At 40.1% G+C, this 22,230-nt stretch overlaps 1 protein-coding gene across 7 annotated transcripts in view; it reads right to left on the reverse strand.

Annotated features, from left to right (window-relative positions):
• ablim1b (actin binding LIM protein 1b) overlaps positions 1–22,230 on the reverse strand; it is a 284,014-nt gene that overhangs the window by 61,713 nt on the left and 200,071 nt on the right. For all 7 annotated transcript variants that reach the window (XM_069900020.1, XM_069900019.1, XM_069900018.1 and 4 more), the window contains exons 7-9: positions 17,088–17,175; positions 13,952–14,010; positions 2,373–2,450 (exon numbers count right to left, since the gene is read on the reverse strand). In XM_069900020.1, coding sequence (XP_069756121.1) covers positions 2,373–2,450; positions 13,952–14,010; positions 17,088–17,175 — 225 coding nt within the window. The remainder of the gene's footprint in view (positions 1–2,372; positions 2,451–13,951; positions 14,011–17,087; positions 17,176–22,230) is intronic.

Consider the following 22,230-nt stretch of genomic DNA (forward strand, 5'->3'; position numbering starts at 1 on the left):
AGTAACAGGTTGTCAGGGCAGGTATTTCCAAGTCAGAATCAGGTTTATTGTCATGAACATATCATAAAATTTGTTGTTTTGGAGCAGCATCAATTGTGGATTACACATGCAAACATTGCTCTAAATGACAGTTCTATGAATATTTAAAAATAAGAAAAATTGAGAAAAAAGTGACGTAGCATCTATGGTTCATTGTCCATTCATAAATCTGATGGCAGAGGGGAAGAAGTTGTTTTTGTAATGCTGGGTATGCATCTTCAGGCTCCTGTACCTCCTTCCAGTGGAAAGGGGGTTTGGCCTGGGTGATGAGGGTCCTTGATAATAGAGGCTTCTTTCTTGAGACACCACCTCTTAAAGGTGTCCTGAATAGAGGGGAGACAAATGCCCATGATGGCACTGGTCGAATTACCACCTATCTAAATTGTGCCAACAAAAATCTCAGGGTTAACACCAAATTTACCATCCTTGGGGAGAGATTTTACCCACACTGTGGGGAGTGGAAAATACCAGCACCCTCACTTCACTGATGCCTCGAGCTACCAAAAGGAGATACCACCATCACTCTGGCATGAAGCCAGATGAACAGTAGATGCTTTCCCTCGTGAGCCATTTAAATAAAAAAAACCCCTATGCGAGCTAACGCAGTACATCCTGCATTGTGAGGTGAGAAAGGTTATCACCCGATTTGACAATGTAACATTTCTCCTGCTTGGAATAGTGATCTGCTTAAGAAGTAGAAGGTCAGTGGGAATGTTAGGAGGCAAATCCAAACGTCAAGGGCACAGATTCCAGGTGAGAGGGAAAAGATTTAAGAGATCTGAGGAGTACCTTCTTCACACAGAGGTAGGTGGTATATGGAACAATCAACCACAGGAAGTGGTAAAACTGTGATGTTTGGAAAACATTTAGATGGGTAAAGGGCTAGGAAAGGCTTACAGCAGGGGCGGGCAACCTTTTACCATGCGTGAGCCATATGGTGCATCTGTGGTTGAACGGCTGGCCACGCTGATGCTACCATAAATGAAATAAATAAATACATGGGATGAATAAATAAATGAATATGATGATGAATTTCAGGTCAGGGATCTTCAAATCTGGAAATGCACCAAAAAAATCACGTTTGTCATTAAAATGACAATTAAAAAAGCATACAAGTCAAAATAGAGAAAAATTAGTCTCAATGAAAACAAAATAACTAACCCCAAAACAGACATAACGCGGTGGCGGGGCGGGGGGTGGGGGGGAATGTCACATGAAGAGAAGGTGAGCCCAAAAAAAAAAAAAAAAAAAAAAAAAAAAAAAAAAAAGAGAGAAGGTGAGCCCTGTGCAGAGAGAGGAAATGACAGAGAGGGATTTACACACAGATAATGGGAGGAACACACAAAGAAAAGGATTCACAGAGAGAGGGCGTGTGCAAATCCAAACCAGGTAGAGCAAATGCAACACTCTGAGAGTGAGTCCAACACGGAGAGGCAGATAATTGCAGAGAGACGAGGAGTCACACAGAGGGATAGTGTCAAGTACACACAACTCAAATATATATATATATATATATATATATATATATATACACAAAAAATCTCACGTACTGAAACGGGAGGGGGTGGGGGGGGGGTAAGAAAAAAGAGAGAATGAAGTACCACACACAGATAATTTGAAAGAGTATTACAGAAAGAGGTGGTGTTGCAGAGAGAGAGAGTGAGAGAGAGAGAGTGATGCATTCTCACAGACATGGGTCTCTCACAGAAGAGGTGGGCCTCACACTGAGGAGAATGCTCTTACAGACAGCAGGATAACGTCACTGTCAGAGAGGGGAGAAAGTTATGATGGGAGAAGGGAGCGGTGGGGGAGTTGCACACTAAGAGTGAGAGCCTCCAACGCAGAGAGCGGGAAAGAGAGGGGGGAGGGGCCACAGCCACGTACTGGGCGGATCCAGCCTGTGGGCCGTAGGTTGCGAATCCCTGGTTGAATTGGATATTGGCCAAATATCAGCAAAGGGACGAGCTTGATCGGCATGAACAAGTTGGGCTGAAGTGCCCATTTCTATGCTGTAGAATGCTTCACTCTTAATCCTCCACAGGATATTTTTAATTTCTCTGAATACAGTAAAGCCCCTAGTATCCAGCACCCATGGGGATTAGGAGATGCCAGTAAGTGCATTTCTGGTTGCTTGAGACTTTATCAACTAAAGCTACTAAACTAAAACCTATTTGCTTCTTCATGATCTGCTCATTTCTGCTCACCAAACAAGTCTAATATATGGATTTTTTTTCCCCCCGATTGCTTGAAGCTACCTGTTGCTTGAATTCTAGATGATAGGATTTACTGTATTGTGAATTGGAAAAACAAGGACATTGGTCATTGTTACTCACGTATATAGTGTGACCAGGTGAGCTGGGAATGCTGGAGCCAGGTCTGGACGAAATACTTTCAGAAGATGATCTTGTTGGCTGCAAATGTAAGGAGAGCAAAAAGAGTGAATGAGTTTTTAAAAAAAAAATGAAAATGAACTATTTGTGAAACAACTCTGTGTGATAAAGTGATCAGAGGGGAATTGGATTCAAGAACATTTCACAGCAAGAATGGAAAGTGATGTCATGCAAGTTCGAGATGTCCAATAACTTTAATGTCCAAGTGTTGAGAAGACTCAAATGCACCAACATCCTGTTCAATACACTGCTGGCCAGCATGAAGACCCTTAAACAAGTGTGCTGGTCATGTCAGTCGGGGAGGGGGGGGGGGGGGTGCGTGGAAATCAAGGGTCTGAAATTCCTGCCCTTTTGAAATTCATACATAAAGCACCAATCTACCTCACGCCACAGTGAATGGAAACAGCAGTCTGGTATCAAAATATCTGTCAAGTGCAATAGAAACCATCCACCATTCTGAATAGAAAAGTTACATTTTGTAATATGCAAACTGCTGGTAAGTTACCAAGTTCATTTCAATTGTGAAGATCAGGCATCTGTGACATTAACACTAGGACAATAATCTCGAGCTATCATGATGTCGGGAAATTAAGCTGTGATGAGTAAATTAGAAGCTGAACAGATGACACTGCAGTCATGCTCTGAAACCAATTTCTGACAAATGCACATTCAAGCACCATCACATGCATCTCCCAACTTAAAACACCTTATTGCAAGGATGTGACCATCACATCCATTGCCATAATCACGCATTTTGATTGCAGAAACAGAAATCAGTTGCTCTTGGTCATTTCTCAAATTAACCAAAATGTAGTTTCGGATAATGACGAGCCCAAGACGCTTGCATTCTGTCCAACATTTCACATTCACAAGCTTCAAGCTCGAGGGTAGGCAGTTGAAACGCTCATTGGTAGCTGCCAGTTGAACTCTGGGGCAAGAAATGGGAAATAGTGCATGCATGTGGGATGGATTCCTACCCTCTTCAATTTTCCAGCCACCATTGTAAGGAGACAATATTGCTCTCTTGATCATTCCTACAGCAGCGGGATCAAAACTTGCACCCACAGAGCCACACTATTACCAGATCATTGCTAGGTCACACCAGTATATCAAATCCAAAGCAACAACAGTACAGAAAAACAAGGAAAAGAACAATTGACCAATTTACTTCTATAATTAGAGAGGTTATCTGCCCAGCAGCAATTTTAATTCAAATTGTCTGTGGAGCTCCTCGTTCGATTGAACGAGACTGTCGATAAACCATATTGACATTAATTAAAACTACATTTACAACATAATCGTGCTGAACTCAATACCAGCTTCCTATATGTGCACAAATTCACCCACTTAATTAGAATCAAAGCTGCCAGCCAAGCAGGACAGCTAAGCACAGTCACCGTTGCAATTGCAACAAATAACTACTCTTGATAAATTTTATAATGAACACTCCATACACTGCTTCCCTGGCAAACAATTTGGATAGCCTGTAATTTACTCTGCGTGACAGTGTCATTTCTCTCGAGGTTGTTCCACAACACATAGGCATCAATGCATTTGAGAAGAACAAAGAGTAATGACTGGTTTATATGTCATATTTAATATATTCATTTCATCCATATAAAGTTTAATCATTCCAAATCATATATGCACTGAATCATTTCCTCCAATGAATCTTATATAACAGTGCTAAATTCTTTGGCTTGGCTTCACGGACGAAGATTTATGGAGGGGGTAAAAGTCCACGTCAGCTGCAGGCTCGTTTGTGGCTGACAAGTCCGATGCGGGACAGGCAGACACGGTTGCAGCGGCTGCAGGGGAAAATTGGTTGGTTGGGGTTGGGTGTTGGGTTTTTACTAAATTATTTATGGTTTAACTGGTCTATCCTTTGAATACAATGGCCTGGATGTTCACACATTCACAGAGGTACAGCGCAGAAACAGGACCTAGTCCACTGGAATCACAAGGACATCGACAACTCATTTACACTAATCTTACATTCATCCTTTTTTTTTATAGAATTATTCTGATCACATTCTCAGATAAACCTCAGATTCCACCATTCATCTTTGCATGAATGGCAATTTAGTGGCCAATTAAACTGCCCATCAATACATATTTGAGATATGCAAGGACACCAGAGCTTTGAGAGGAAACCCGGGGAGAAGGTCCAAACAATAGCACGCGAGGTCAGGATTGAACCCAGTCTCTGGCACTATAAGGCAGTGGCATAAGTTGCTCTGCCGCCCTGCACTTCAGTGCAGTGACCAAAGTGACTTTATTCTTTGTAAATAGATAGTGCACTTGTTTATATTACTGGGCAAATTGCTGGTTAACAGGTAGCCCCGCCCACCACTGCAACTCAATGCATCAAATAACAGCAAGCTTTCAGCTCTTATCGGGAGCAGGGCCAATAATGCAAATCTGCTGAAAGTTTGTGTTTCCATGCGAAAAATGAAAACGTGACATGGTCGGAAATAAGTCTATTGATCAATGGACACTGACCTAAAGTACAGGTAGAAAGGGTAAAAATTCAAACGGATCAGATGCTGGAAATAAAAATAAAAATGTCCAAGACACTGCAGCATCTGTGAAAAGAGAAAGAGTTAACAGTAATGTTTCAGTTCCAGTGAGAAAACAGAAAGAACCTTTCATTGTTACATTAATAATAATGATTAAACTAATAAATTAAAAGGACCTTTCATTAGAACAGAAAAATAGATGCCTGCATGAATTGCGGAGTGTTGTTGACGTAGATGTGGTATTAGGAGATGCTAGTAAGAGAGACTGGTTGTTTAAACCTTTCCTATCAGTTTTTAGGGGCTATTCCCCACAAGGCAAAAGTGCTTGATTATGCCTTTAAAAAGGTGCAGCTGACACATAAGGAACACCAAAAATGGTGATTCTCTGTGAGAGGCCGAAGCTCCCGTCCAGTTAGATACAACGTGCAGCAGTTTTGTTAGCAAGCTTCATAAAAAAAGCATTGCACGGGGATGGACATCGCCTGCACGTGCTGCTGAGCGTTGAGCCAGTTCATGGAAATGGCCAGGAATCCGTTTGTATGCTGAGTGGAGCTTGCAGCTTGATCGGCAAAACAGACATGCAAAATTGTTCCAGTAAGCAATTAAACCCAGCAAAGCTTTGCCCTTATTACTCCTTTTTGAATTGAGAAATATTATATTTGGTGGAATCCGATGTTTCAGTTAAATTCAGTACATTTCTTAATACTGTTAATAGGTGAAGAATATGATTCTGAATAAATAATTTATTTAATCTGTTGCAGCAAAAAAAATACTGAGCTTCAAATCCATGCAGATTTATTTGCAAATAAATTTGATGTTTATTGGGCCCTTCATATATAAATGAACTTTCCAATGATTCTCTGAATGAATTTTGCCACTGAAAGTGAACAGAAAGGCTTGTCTGTTCCATACAAACTAACATTCCCCCTGCCCAATGTTTACTTACATCATTAACCAGATGTACAAAAGTTTAATCCTTCCTTTAAAATTCAGCATGAACCCACCACTTTCACAGAAAAACAGCGATGCTTCCAACTGCTGCTGTACACTGAAATTGAACTGACAGAGCACTCTATCGAGGAATCAAGGAAGCTCAACAGATCAAAGACACTGCATGCTCTTCCGAGGAGGTTTTAAATTGCTAGGCTCTTATTAGTCAATTGTCAGGAGCAAAAACTCCTCAAAATGTTGCCCCCAGAGCAGTGAACTTGGTGAAAATAGCAGCTGGGGATTAGAATCAATGTGATATTGCAATTCTAATGGATTTTGTTTTACCCCCCCCCCCAAGTATTTAAACATTTTCAACAGGTTGTATTTTAAAAATAAATTCAAGTAATTCAATGTAGATAATCTAAGATGCATATTGACATAAGAATTTTTGAAAAATTTAAGAACTCACACTTTTTGTTTTATTTCCTAGAACGTTCATTTGGGCAGAATATAATCTTATGCCATTTCAACACATAATTTCAGTTTCTCTGAGCAAAACAAATGGATTCAAACAAATGATCATGGTGGCAGGATCAGGTGTGACAATAGCAGCCTGCAAAAAAATGAGGCAAAAACCTGTTCAGATTGGGTTGCCTTTAACTTTTGGTGTTAGCAGATAACTATTTGTATTAGCAAATAACAATTTACAGGCCCTCATTTCCATCTTGGGGGAAAAAAAATCAAATAATTTCTTTATACACACTAAATACTCAGGTAACTAATCCTTGAGTTGGTTAATTCCTTGCCATTTCGACTATACCAAACAGGTAGTGCTTATCACCAGATTAGGTGAAATTGACAATTACTTTGCAATGCATTATCTTTACATAATTGATAGCACATAGACTTTTTTTTCCCAGCATGAACCAGAATTAGGAATGACAACATTCTGTCAACCTCCAAATGGATAACTACTTGTCTTGAAACACAAACCGGAGTATTTAGCAAGTATAACATCACTATATTCAGAGCAAATTCCTTCTTCAGAGAAATGCAGCCACAAATAGGACTTTTATGGATAGGGATCATGACTTCCAGTACAACCATTTCTCATGGAGGGGGGGGGGGGGGGAATGAATGTTCCATCTGGCCCTTCAAGCAAGCTCTATTCGTCACACCGCGGTTGATCTTCCAGCTGAAGATATTGTTCTCATATGCTTCAACTCCCTGAGTCATCAGAAATGTACCCATCTTTGCTCTGAATTTGATGACAGTCTCCACAGCCTTCAAGTTGATTTCACCACCATCTTCATGAAGAAATGGCTCATCATCCAAATCCTCTCTGACCTCCTATTTAATCTGAGACTGGTCCCTGGCCCATCCTCTGGAGCCATGTCATAATTTTACAAGTTTCAAGAGATCTCTTGACCCTCTAAACACTTTAGAATACTTGATTCCACCTCTCCTTGGGTTAAACCCCCCATCCCAGGAACCTAGCTGATGAATTTTTGTTATTTTTTGTCCTTTTGTGTCAGGTAAGGAGACCAGAATGGAACACAGTATTCCAGTTGCAATCTCACAGTGACCCTGTATGATTGCAGTAAGACATCTTCAGCATTTGTGTACGAAGTGAAGGCTAGCATGTCAATTACCTTCCTAAATGATTGCCTCACTTAAACATTCTTTTTCAGTGGCTTGAATGCAAGGATACTTGGATCATAGGAACTTAAACATTTCCCCATTTACTCCATGTAAAAAAAAAAGTATTTTTTCTTTCTGGTTCATGGGAAGATCTCACATTTTTCCATCTAATATTCCGCCTACCACATTCTTGCCCACGCACTTAACTTATCTCTACTTGAATTCTCTGCATATCTTCCACCTCACAGGTTCAAATTATACTTTATAATATTAAGAAGAGATCCAATCAAAAGAAGTTGTACAGTATACAGATTTATAGATTGCTCTGCAAGTGACCTGAACAAGGCTACATTCTGGCCAGATTTGCAACATTTACTGAAATAAAGCTTGTTTGTCTTCTTCAAGAAAGTACAAAGCCCTCATATTCCACTACACCACCTGATACTCTCATGTCGGAAATGATTGATCACAATCAATGTCAGGTGAATCCAGTCAAGGAGAAAGGCTATATCATTAGAATGAACACTAAACTTCAGGGAACCTGCCAGCGATACAGGTTTGTGCATCAGGTCCTAGTTCCACCTCCAGACCCGCCCCCACCTTTCAAACACTGGTTAACATTGGTGATTTATACAAGATAAAATATGTGGTGAAAGGAACAGCTTTCCACTCAAGAAAAACAACGGGTTGCAGCAGTGGTCATGTTAGAACAGCAGTAACACTTGGAAGCAGTCATTGCAATGGTTTCTTGAACTAAACAAAGATGTGGTAGAATTAGTCTTCAGCCCATCATTATTGAATGAAGATCGACCGGGACCAAAGCCTGAAGAGGGCACACAAAATCAGTGAACCAGTGCGGACTCGAAAGGCCAACGTGGCCTGTTTCCGCTCCGTAATTGGTTATAGGGTTAATAATTGTGAGAGAAAGGAAATGAGAACAATATACACCGTATCAGATCGTTTATCAAACCCATTTCAACAAGCCACCAACACCCATGAGTTGCAAAGCGGTGGGAGTTGGAAGCTAATTTCTAACAACTGAATGTAATGCCCACTGTCGCCTGATAACAACTTTTTGGTCAAATTGTGTTATGAAACAGCTTGTTCCTCTTGTTTCACTAATAATTTCCATGAAAAGTTTCCAAAACAAAGCTTTCACTGTTTTATTTGGCTTGTTCAACTTGAATAATTAAAATAACCTCCAACCAATGAAGTAACTTTGATGCAACTGCACTGACATATTATCCACTCAATCTTTCTGATAAATTAGCGACAGAGTAATTTCATCGAAAGGCACGTGCTTGCTGAGTTAACATGGTATAATTTCCCACCTTGAGATGTTTAATTAAGGTTACCTTTTCAACCTTTGCAGACCAAAGGCAACAAACTGCTGGAAAAATAAATCACTTGTGATAAACGGAGAGGAGGTCACATCAACAATGATTTACCTTCCCCTTCTTGCATCAAGTCCACAGCTGGATAAAGCAGTAGAATTCTTCCATTAGCAATAGCGAATGAGAGGTGGAAATTGCAGTTCACTGCTTAGATGAATATGTCAACTGAATTCATGCAACATCGTATCAAGTAGTCCATATTAACCATGTCAACAGGGAAATTCATCTTTACCCTTATTATTTAATCTGAAGGGAATAATGCCCAAATATTGAATTTCACTTTTTTTTGGAGAATAAATCTGTGTTGAACTTCATGTTAAAATCAGATCCAGACAAAATATGCTTGAAACAGTATTAGGATTGCTTACACTAAAGGTCATGCATTAGAACGGGACTGGCAGTGTTTCAACTTAGCACAACTGACAACACTCCATTGAGCACAAAGACAGAAGAGAGTTAGCCCTTAAAATATTCACCTCGTGGTAGCCAGACTACAGTGACATATTCAGGAGAGCCACATGAGCCACTCAGGATGTAAATGTCTTGATGCACATGATGGAAACCTGGAAGAGCATCCTTCAGGAGATACAAGAGTCCAACTCCATGCTCTTACAGAAACTTGTCTGAAGCCAATAGATGATAGTCATTAGTGAGGAATGCCAGCAGCTTTAGGCACCTCTTGCCCTGTGAGGGCCTCAGCTGGATAGATGAAGCATAACCAGGAGAAAGTGGAACAGTGTATTTACCATAGAGTATTCAAAACAGAGGGAATCCAGTTGATACTAACATCAGGAAACAGGGCCCTGGTTTTCAATTATTTCTGTTGGGACGCTCATTCAACCACTTAAAGAACAGCGTGACATAGCCTACTATGTAGCCCGTGTTAACCACGGTAAGCAACTTGCATCAGGTTCCACCGACAAGAGTATCAGCATCTGGACCCCGAAGCTATAATACACCAAGAATTATATAACTCTCTTTACAACTGGGGCAGTTATGGAACTGTGACTGGAACAATAGCTATGCTGGATACCCATCAGGATACCACCATGATTTTAGTTTTAAATTTGGTTTTCCTCGTTTGTTAGTGTTAAAGCTAAACACTGCCATTGCCACAATTAATCTGTTTTCTGTGAATTGTTTTTGTAGATCCATTCACTTTTCTCTGCATTTTCACTTTTCTCTGCACACATAACAATTCAACCCTCTCAATTCTGCTGGTATGTGCTCTCTTTTGCTAGCCAATAATGTCACTCAACACCACCTGTTTCATATCATGACTCCTGAGAAGACACAGACAAAAGCCACCCATCTTCCTCCTTCCATGTGGTCTCACTGTTATACAGCGAGAAATCTGGTTGTTTTTCACTGGTTAGCTCTGAAGGAACAGTGATATATGTCTGCAGGAGCAATGTTGAATTCCTCATTCGGCAGAAGGATGCAGGTCACCATTCTCTTCAAGCAGTAAGATTATCGGTCAGTAGCAGACTGCAATTCTCCATGGATACACGAGTGCAACCCATGGGCAGATGGCCGCTCTCAGGAAAGTGTGGCCAGCTGTTCTCAATGAACTGGGAGAATCTGTACATAAGAATATTGCTCTCGCACAGGAGAGGGATATTGTACATAAGCAGCTCACTATCTTACAGGTAGCAAGTTTCAACTTCTCATCACAAGTTCGATGCTGTTCATTTTGGCAGACAGCCTCCACTGAAGTTAAACGTGAAGACAGCACAAATCTGATACCCAGTTCCACTAAAAGAATGATTTGCTCTCAAGAATTCAGAATCACTGACACTAATTTTTTTTAAAAAATCAAAAAGTACAAAAGTTACATTTTTCAGTAAAATTCTACAGTTTGTCCCTTCAGGATTCATTATTTTGTATGTGAATTGCAAAGCTCTGGCAGAGCGTTTCATCACCCCCTGAACGGCACTGCTGTGTTAAAGCACCAGCAGATCACTGTCACATGGTCTATCCAATCCAAGAGTGATCTGGTGGGCTGATTCGTGAAACTGATGCAAGCAGTTGAGGGCATCAAATCACCATTGCCCCCACCGCTGCATGTGTCAGACAGCATTCAAGCAGCCACACATTCTGGACGGTTCCTGCAACTGATCCTGGAGGTAGCTTTCTGATGGACAGTTTTTCCCCATCCAAGATGACAATATCCACATCTGGCAAGCCAGACCATGAGAGTTGTGGGCTCTGGGGAAGCAGTGGTGCAGCGCAGGGTACCAGAGAACACCACTCACCCTTTAAGAAGGAAAGTCTGGGAAGGGACCCTGCACTTAGAGGACGTCAGAAACAGGCCAGCGTGGAGTTTGGCAACCATACCACAACAGGCTACAGGCTGTTGACAAGCGGCTTCTGGGAACCAGCTATTGAGACCAGAACATGCAAGGGTGCTGATGGAGAGCAGGGCTCCTGAAGGGCCTCGGGCACTGACAGCTTCCTAAATGCATCAGAGATTTGGAATTAGAGTACGAGGGGGATGACTTGAACTCCATGAGCTCACCACTGGAATGGACAAGAGGCTATGCGACTGTGTAGGTTAAAGGGGCACGGAAGAAAGTGGCATCAGAGGGGATGGTGGGATCCAAAGGAACTCAATATCTCTGACAGGACACTTATTTTTATATGTCACCTCAATAGTGGTGCTGAACTTCTGGCACCTGTGTGCCCTTACAGGACAACAAAGGAAAATAAAGTTTGTGCATCTTGTCAACAGGACAATGGAGGAATCTTAAATCTATGGCTAAACATCAAGTGGATCACCTGTGCAAACTAATTAGAATAGTGAGCATTCCAGTCGCCATTCAGAGGTGAGTGATGGTATCACTAAGTTTGAACTTCAAAACACAGGCAACGTAATCGAACAGGAAAGACACTCAGAAAATAATTTCAGTATTTGGTTGCTTTTTTTTAAACCATCAATTATTTTGAACACTTTAGAACATAGAATAGTACAACATAGGAACACACTCTTTGGCAAATCACAGCATTAATTTTACCACTGAATGCAATTTTCCCAATCTAACTTCTAGGCTATACTTCTGAAAACTTGAATTTATCCGATTGGCTGTAAACACACCAATTAAAAGAAACAAGTTGATTTTCTCTTCGGTGTCGTATCGAAGTGACAGGCTGATATTATGCTGCCATTGGTTTCATTGTGTAAACCTGTTGTTCACGTGAATTCAAGGGAATAATTACACAGCATAAAATATATCAGTATTCTACTGCCAACTGCAGCTTGAACATCAGTGACAAGATTTTAGTGGAGATTAATTGTTGGGTCTTCAAACTGACTGGTCTCTCTTCTCCATTAGAAGGATTTTTGTCCAAATACAGTGAAATGTATCCACTTCTTCTAGAATTTCTCCCATACATCTCTTAAACTTGCTTTTTGGGAGTTCCTCATTTTATTATATTGCTTTGTAACAAATGATGAACCTATTTTGAATATTTCATGATTTTATTTGCTTCCACTTTTGTTCTGACATTAATATTTTCTTCCTGCATACAAAAATTATGGACATTCTGTTTTTAACCGAGTGATCCTTACCTCTAATATTTATTATTTTGCACATTACAGGGGAAGAAAATTGGATACCAAATCTGTGGATATAGACTAAACTGCAAACAGTTGAGGGGCTGAAAAAGAAATATATATTGAGCATGTTGCATCACTCTCTGTGGTTTCACATTAAAAGCCTCTCCAAAAATTTTTGATGATTGCAAAGTGAGGTTTGTTTTACATTTGCTATTAAATTCAGAGCCCATGTCTTCACAATGTCATTGGATGAAAGAAGGAGCATCTGAGTTATCAGCCATGGTTTTTGAACTGCTCTGATTGGGTTAAACAATCATCCCAATATGCCCTTGGTGTGACGCACAGTTAAAGGACCAGGCCAATAACCAACAATACATCAAAGTCACCATTGAATTCATAACAAAGCAGATTAATTGTTGGGTCTTCATGCCTTCTCTTGCTCATCTGATCTGTCTGAAACCTTTCCTGTTACAAGTTCCACAAGGAGGCCCCTGTGATCAGCTCCACCATTCAACATTATCATGACCGATCTGACTGGAATCTCAGTGTTCATTCCTGTCTGCCACTGATAGCCTTTCACTCACTGGCTTATCAAGAATTTAACTACATTTTTCTCCAACCACAGTCAAAGTCTTGGCATTCAAAATTCCTTCAAAAAGAGTTGCAAAGGCGCTTGACCTGAAAAAAAATCTCACGTCTGCTTTAAATGGACAACCATCATTTCAAAAATCAGTCCGGCATTCTTGCACAAGGGGAAATGGTCACTCTATATAATTTCTCTACCTTTGTGTTCAATTTGTCCAGCAATAAAGAACACTGATCGCTTTCGTAATTATTGCACCTAATTATTCGCTTTTAGCAAATCATACACCCTGCATCCTCCACATCTCTCAACACATTGATAAAATGCTTATCAAAAAAAACATCCGATAATTTTCATATTAATTACAACATTGGGAATACTAATGTATCATTACACTTTTTAATTATCCAATGAAACACTTGTTATCCCCTTCTTGCACCAGCCTTTGAAAGCCTTACCATCAGGTACAGCCAGGCAGATGATGCTAATACCAAATTTGGGAAAAGAAAGATAAAAGAGGTCACCAATTATGAACAACAGTTTTAATTACTTTCTTTCATTGATGAGCTGTGATGGTTGTTTTGCATCAGATTCATCCTTTAGCAGATAAATGCACCCAGAGTAGAGACTCAAAAACACTGGAGCTTCCCCTCCTGAATCCAGCTTCTACACCTTATTTCTAATAAAAGTATAGACTGGCATATTTCTCATAAACAAACAAAACTAAAGAGTTTTTCACATTGACAAAACTCCCTCACCCTACCTTCAGAAAAGAGGATTAGGAGCATAATTGATAAAGATATGCTTCCACAGCTCTCTGAACCAAATTACAGGTAATAGGACAATATGGATAGAGATCCTTCAACACAGATTATAGTCTATTCTTAAATTGAGCTTACCCTTTGCTTTTCTTCAGCCCTGGTTGACTTTTTACAGTCGGGATGCCAAACTGTGGAGCCTTTTATTGGAAAATAAATAGAACATTAACCATGAACATTAAACTCCATCAAGTAAATGGGCTGTTTCAACAATTAAGCTTATTTGCATCTGGTCTTCAATTCAGTCTGAATTGTCACAAACAAAAGAGGCACCACTTACTCAAATAAAGCAAAATGAAAGCTTACAAAACAATAAATGGTCCAATAAAACCAGGTTCACAACCACTCTCCCAAGACACAATCAGCTATTTTATTGAGAATAACCTGTGGAAGAACCAGACAAATCTAGAAATTATTGCAATTATTTGACATCAAAAACATAGGTTAAAAGCACAATTCTATTCACAAGATCATTATTTTTGAATCTAGCACTACTACAGTGTATGAAACAGCCTTCAGCCCATCAAGTATTTGACAGCTTCCATTAAATCAATTGTGCTAGTCCCTGATCTTTCTCCGGAAGTCCACAACTTGTCCTCCTCTAACTGCCTGTTCAATTCCCTTTTTAAGAGATAAATTGCTTCTACCATCTTACAAGATAAAATCCTCACGCTCTCCTTCTCCAACATTTTAAATGTGTCTTTTCAGTCTTTGAACAATTTGCTAATGGGTACAGGTTGTCTTTCTCTCTTTTGTCTGCGATAATGCACACCTTTGTCACATGGTGCCTAAAGCTCCATGGAAAACAGAACAAAAGTTCTGTGAGAACAGAAGAGCCTCAAGGCACCGTGTTCATCTTCACTTGCGAAGGGATGGACCGTGATGATGACAAATCTCTCAAACTATCTGTTCTAAAGACAGCTTCTCCAGTGTAACATTATTGTTTTTCCTCATCCCTGTCTCATTATTGTGCTTCAATCTTTCACATGGAGGAACGTTACTCTTGGAGGTGCCTCATAATGGTTAAGGGTCATCTTGCCAGTGTGTTTTTTTTTGTTAATTATTGAAAATTATTTCAGAAATAATTATTTGAAAGCACTGGCCAATTAATCACCAAATTTAAGATTTTGAAATCATTTTGATTGACAATAACCTGGTAACATGAGCAATTTAGTGAAAGGCTTTCCCTGGTATCAGACTATAACATTCTGCAAATTCTTTTCAGCTGCCCAATGACTGCAGCACTCACCGATTTGACATCCACACAATGAAGTTACATTTCTGAAAGTGACCACAACTGATTTGAGACACATAGTTAATGTGTGACAACCCTCCCTGAATTTTATATAAATAGCCTGCTGAGCTGGGGAAAATCTTCAATTAGTTCGTTTTAAAATGGACTGTTCTCCAAGCTGTACAATTAACTACTTATTGTGAGTCTACATACCATCCCTATTCTCGAACTGACAAAGTTATTGATAGAATCTTGCTGGTGGCTATTGGATGAAGGGTATTAAATCTGGAACAAGTGCTGCAAATACACAAGCTCTTGAGCAATGCCAATTGTGTTTGGTTATGCATTAGAAGTTTGACTTGGAATCAAACCTTGATGAACATTCCTATTAAAACTAATTAGTTCAATATCAGAAGAGATGTTCAGGTACTGTGGACCAAACTCAAACTCAGCATTTCAAGATGCTGATATTTATTATTTATCATTATGCACATTCCAAAATTACAATTTTTTTGGTAATGAATAACAACCATGTGTTATGTGTCTCAGTCACCTGGAACAAAGATCACTCACTCACAATTATTGTTTGAAAGGCAGTTTCCTCGCATTTATTTCAGGAAGTACCTTCTAAGCAATACATTAAAGTATTCCAGTAGTTACTTGGACTTCCCTGCATCAGCAAGATTCTGCACCAGGGATGATACAAATAAACAGTCCACTTATTTGTGGTCATCAAATTGAGAGACAATTGTGGCTTGGGAAACCCTTGCTTCAAGGCACACATGCACTCAGCTGTGCAGGTGTTCAATGTCCAGGTTTAACACAATTTTTGACCATATAGCACTCACACTAACAATCCTACATTTAATGCAGATCTGCATGTGGGATGCATGTTTTAGAGAAACTGACCCATCTTATTAAGACAGATTCACCTGCACTCAGGTAGTTAAGGAGGAGGGGGTTTGATGGGGCCTTGTGCATAGAAGCACCAAGAACAATCAAGGCATGCTTGTGAAGCTCAGAAGACTTGTGCAGTTCACTTGATCCCAACAAGGAAAAAAATAACTATATTTTGCATCTCTCCTCATTCCAGTTCTTGACGGGTTTATTAGCTTGGATTAGCTTGGATCATATGATACCATTGGAATACAATTAGAAAATTGAAATACCATCCCTTGCAGGTTTCTGGTCAGTCAAGGGTACAAACAGATGTACTAAGATTCTAGTAATTTTAAGCCTGTTAGGTTTTTGCTAATCTTTTAATATTTAACATAAAAATGATAAACACTTCCTCCAATAGGGTTCTCCAAATTGTCTAGTCATTTCGCATAGATTTAGACTCTGCTGGAAAGAAATCCAGTTTACGAAGCAATCGTCTTCGCTATATTTGGCTGCTCCATGTATTCCAATTCTACTCCATTGACAGTCTACTTCAAGACTGAAGCTCCTGACTTGTTTAATACTTTTACTGCCATTATTTTTATCTTTGCAAATAAATCCAAATACCTTAATCTTCTGATCCACCCTGTTTACTGGAACAGGAATTAAATGCACATCTCAATAAAGCTTGTTGGTTAAAGATACTAAAAGCAGTCACATCTGAAAGACTGGATGCCTCTAGACAGGATCCAAGAGAATTTAGAGTGATTCGGTGAAAAAATTCCTCACACTCATTCACACACTATTAATTTTGTTCATAATCAGTTGACTTCACTCTACAAGGTTGCACAGACTGGCTATCTCATTTAAGGAAAATTGGGAAATGAAGTGAAATAAAAGTGATTTTGGTCTAGAAGGGTGGGATCAATTGAGATATTTGTGCTAGAACTGCACAGTGAACCTCAGTGCTGTGATGCACATGGCCTGAGATTGTCATTGGGTGACCAGGAGAAGCAAATATTCATATGCCCAGTTCGACTATCCCTCATCTTCAATTGGACAAATACACCTTACTTGAACATTCTGAAAGGAGACGCATCTTACCTTGCAGATACATTTCTTCCCCTTCTGTGAACATCTGATTGCATTTGCTGCATCGTGCACAGCTTGGATGATAATGTTTGTCTCCTGCCTAGATCCAAAGCAAAAGGGCATCAACAACCATGCACAAAAAAATAATACTGCAAGAATTAAATTGTACAATCGTGGTGAAAAAAATCACAAGGATCCAAACTTGGAAATTCAAAGCGCAACAGCTTACAATTAGATGCAAACAGGAATGACTAAATGAAATTTGCTTCCAGTTCTCAAGCTGAATTCTGCAAATGAAATCACATTGCAAAGAACCCTCTCCACATGGTGCCATGCTTTGGGCACACCTCAAATTTGCAAAGTCAAAGAAACAGACATTTGTAACTACCGTCTTCACAGTGGTATTTGCAGATTTTCTAAGTTCTTTGGAAACATAAGAATATTCATTAATTCTTGACTCCCCAACTGGCCCCATAACCAAGAGTCGACAGGAATAAATTTTCTAATGTCAACAAAGTTGTAATCTGTGATCCACCATCAATCACTCATTGTGGAGAAACCAATAGGCTTTAATTCACTTGAGAACTGAGCATATCCCTACTGTTCGGTTATCCTCCAATTGGATGCAGGGGTATGTGGAACAGTCACCTTTATACAGGAGTCTGTGGGGAGGGGCCACAGATACAACCAGCCAATAGGTATGCTTGACCAGATAATTGTACATTACAGTGGTTAATCACAATCTGCAAACTCCAACGTTTCTTAAAACTTTCAGCATTGCTGGGTTGAGTAATGGAGAGTGCATGGAAAGGTTGTCAGGATAATGGGATCAACAAGGATCTCAGAATGCATTGTTTAACATAATGGTGAATCCAAGTGCAATTTTGACATGGTATTTAACTCTGCTCAATGTGCAGGGCCATAATTGGGAAAGGTAGATAACAATCTCAAAGGTGTAATTGAGAAGGAGCAAATGTCAGATGCTAGAAATGTTCAAAGATAAAATCTGGAGATACCTAATCGATCAGTCAACATAAATGGAGGGAGAAACAGAATTAATGAAATCCAGTTTATCAACCTAAAATATTAATTCTCTTTTGCTCTCCATAGGAGTACCTCCAGCATTTTATTTTTGGCTCTAAAAGCTTTACCAGAGTTTCATTTCACGCTGCACACATAAGTAAAGACCAAGTATGTCATTTTGTCAGTCACAGAGGACAGAAACAAACCTTAACATTGATGGGGCATCTCCTATCCATTGATCATGTCCATCGTGCAACATATTTGCACTTATTTACCTATCCAACCCTGACTTGTGCTTTTTTATTTCAAGGGCAAGTTTAAAAGTATTTATACATCTACTAGCTTTACTGAATCAACTGGGTTTCAAATTCTCTCTGATTTCTGCAACTTTATTAGATTCGTTTGTGTCCATCCCAAAGACCCACCAAAATGTGACTGATGATCAAGACCCATCTCCGGAGACACTGGTAGTATTACTTCTTCACCCTCTTCAGTCCTATTCATTTAAGGCACTCACTCCAGAGGTACATACAAAATCTCTCAAGAGGTTCATTCAACTTCACGCAAACTCACAATCTTCCTTATTATTCCCTCAAGTATCTTTGGCTTCAGTTTTTTACATCAATCTTTTGGAATTTTTCACTTACTCTTGCATAACCATTCTTGCATTTTCATAAGCTATCCACCAGCCCATTTTCTCAATTCGTATCCTTTCCCCTAGAGTCATGCTGCTTGGCTTTTTCCACCTTATCTGCCAGGCAAACCAGACAACAAGGCAACATCATGTCCTTATGCAGCAAAATTATTGCAACATAGCTCAGTAGAAATTCTGGAAGCAGATGCTTCATGAGAAGACCTGATCTGTTTGGGATGACTTACTTCTCTTCTGCCTTTTTCATTGTACCTACTGATATCTTAGCTTCTTCATTCCAGGTCAGATGAGACTGAAAAGTGAAGCACAGAAGACTGCAGGCACTGTGATTGTAGCAAAAACATCAGCAAGTGCAAGAGGAACTCAGCCACCCTCACAGCATCCATAGGAGGTTAAAAAAAAATGTATATATATATATTATTGACATTTCAGGCCCGAGCCCTTTATCAAGGTCTAAGCAAAAAGCAGGCAGGCGCCTGAATAAAAATTGGGAGAGAAGGAGGGAAGAACGGGAGGAGGAAGGAGTCAAGACCAACAAACAAAATGATAATTGGATAGGATTTGAGGAAAGGTGAGAATTAATTGGAGGAACAACACCTTCATTCTGGGTGCCCTCCAAATGGAGGACATTAACAGACTTCTCCTTTTTCTGTTAAATCCATCCCTCCCTCAACCCCCCCCCAAATCTTCATCTCCTTTCCTCCATTTCTGTCTCTCTCTCTCCCCTTTTCCCTCAGTCTCCTTTCACAGAGCCAAAAATCAATCTCACCTTAACCATATCCAATGAACATTTTTTTGTCTGTTGGTCTGAACTCCTCCCTGTTCCACTCTTCCCCCTTTCTCTCCCGGTCCCCTGCCTGCTTTCTGCTTAAGAAAGACTCAGGCCTGAAACTTTGGCAATATACAGTACATTTCCAATGATCCAGGAACTGATCTACCAAAATTCAAGAATATCCAAAAAAACTTTCAGCTGAGTCATGATGCCACAATTTGAAAAAGGTTGAATATTTTTTTTACCCATCATGCTCAAGTGGGGGGGGGGGGTCTGTCATGCAGTTAGCGTTATTTTGAATCAATGGAGCTCTCATGTACTGGTCAAAGATACAGCTCAAGTGGGGGGGTCTGTCATGCAGTTAGCGTTATTTTGAATCAATGAAGCTCTCATGTACTGGTCAAAGATACAGCTCAAGTGGGGGGGTCTGACATGCAGTTAGCGTTATTTTGAATCAATGGAGCTCTCATGTACTGGTCAAAGATACAGTTCAAGTGGGGGGTCTGACGTGCAGTTAGCGTTATTTTGAATGAGTGGGACTCGTACTGTTCAAACATACAGCTCTGTTGGGGGAGCGTCTGTTGCACTGTTAGTACCATTTTGAATCAACAGAGCTCTTTGTTATCACATTTTGTAAGCAGAGATCAGGTTTTCAGTTGCTGAAAGAAATTTCTCGATTATCCGAAAAATCCGGATGACCGAGATAGGAAAGGTCCCAAGCGTTTTGGATAATCAGAAATATACTGTATCTTTACCTCCTACGGTCACTGTGAGACTGGCTGAGTTTCTCCAGCATTTACTGTGTGTCTTTACAAAGACTGAAATGTTCAAACTGAAATGGATCAAAGTTTGCAGGCCCTGGGGAAAATCATTTCATGTTCATGACCAAATAAGCCATATGATGGTTTACAGCTGCAACAAACACTGTGTTCTTGCTGCTGCCCATTCTTACGTGCAAGGTAGGAGCAGAACTGGATGTGGTTCTGATACTGTGGTAAAATAATATACAACTACCATCTCACTCCAGCACAAGCTGAGCCCTTACATAACACACCAGTTGGCCATAGTTGTCCACCGCGTCAGAAGGGACAATGTCTCTGTGTGAAGTGGGGAGGTGAAATTTGTTAAGGAATGAGACACTTGCCCGTTGAACATTTTGCCAGACACATTCTCTGTGGTTCAAAAGTACCGAGCCGCAGCAGACCCCAGCATACAAGCAGGATTAAAACATCTGGCAGAAAGCCAATCCTGTCATGTACTGCAGACAAACAGAGCCAATCTTCAGGGAGAGGAGGCTTCCTCATTGTACAGCTGTAGCTTGCTCACCCCACCCAGACACATAGGGCAAAACAGAGGGTGTTAGCGACAGTGAAATAACAGTTTGAGTTTTGCCAAAATATTTCAGGCCAAATCACTACTTTTACAATTTTATTAAAAGCCAGAAATGACCACAAATAGATGCACTGACTATAGGAGTACCACTTTGAGAATGACGACCCTCCTCTACACAACAATATCCTGTAGTGGAGAGAGTAGGGAACACTAATTACCTAGGAGTTGACTTAACTAGTGACCAATTGTGGACACACACATTTCCTCATGTTAGGAAGGCACAACAGTAACTGCACTTCCTGAGAAGACTGAAGCGAGCAAGGCTATGGCCCACATTATGTCAACCTTCACTCGGACCTCTCTTGAGAGCATCCTGGCCACATGCATCACAATGCAGTATGCTTTCTGCAGAGAAATAGATGAGAGGTCAATCCATAGGACTATAAGAGAGGCAGAGAGGATCACTGTAGTCTCTCTCCATCCACCAATGTGATCTACCAGGATCGTTGTCTGAAGAGGGTGTGCAAAATAATTGAGGACCCCCTTCCACCCATGCACAGCATCTTTCAGCAAAAGAGATCCAGGAGGATCAGAGCCAGTACCAGCAGGCTGAGGAGCAGCTTCTTCCCATGGGCACTGAGAATGCTGAACGACCAAACATATTCATGAAACAATATATTTATTTGTATATATGAATATTTATCCTGCATATGTATTATATGTCTTCCTAAGTGCTCAGTCTGCATATTTTGCACCCAAGACCGGAGAACGCTGTTTTGTCGGGTTGTACTTGTGCAATCAGATGACAATAAACTTGACTTGACATTGGCTGAAACTGTGCTGAACTGTACCCTATGAGTCAAAGATGATTCTGATTACAATACCCATACCTCATAAGCACAAGGAGTAATATGCTGGAGATTAGATGCGACCTGTCTCTCCATAGATGGACTTGTTAGTTAATCCTTGAGCTATGCTGAGAGGCCAGTGAGCTTTTTCATCTGTTCTCTCGGGGTAACAATTACGTTTATGAACGGAGGCATTGGTAAGTTTTTATTTTAATCTGAATCTTTTTAATAACTCACACTGTGTCAAGTAAATTAGTTGTTTCTTCCACAATTATCTTCAATTATTTTGTTTTCTTTCCAAACTTTCTGAATGTCTTTAATCACCAGGGACAGTTCAAAGTCATTCAATAACTTTGACAATAAAGAACTGCCAATAGAAACAAACAGGGCTGTCTGAGAACAGGGTCTCAGGATCTGCTACCTTCTGCCAAGTAGTGGAACAATCTACAAGTGGTGACAAAACTTGGCCAAGGCAGTAAGATGTGATGATCTTTTTAAACTAACTGGCTAGTTTTGCAGCTCACAAAG

Source organism: Narcine bancroftii, chromosome 10 (assembly GCF_036971445.1).
Source record: "Narcine bancroftii isolate sNarBan1 chromosome 10, sNarBan1.hap1, whole genome shotgun sequence".
In the NCBI taxonomy this organism is placed as follows: domain Eukaryota; kingdom Metazoa; phylum Chordata; class Chondrichthyes; order Torpediniformes; family Narcinidae; genus Narcine; species Narcine bancroftii.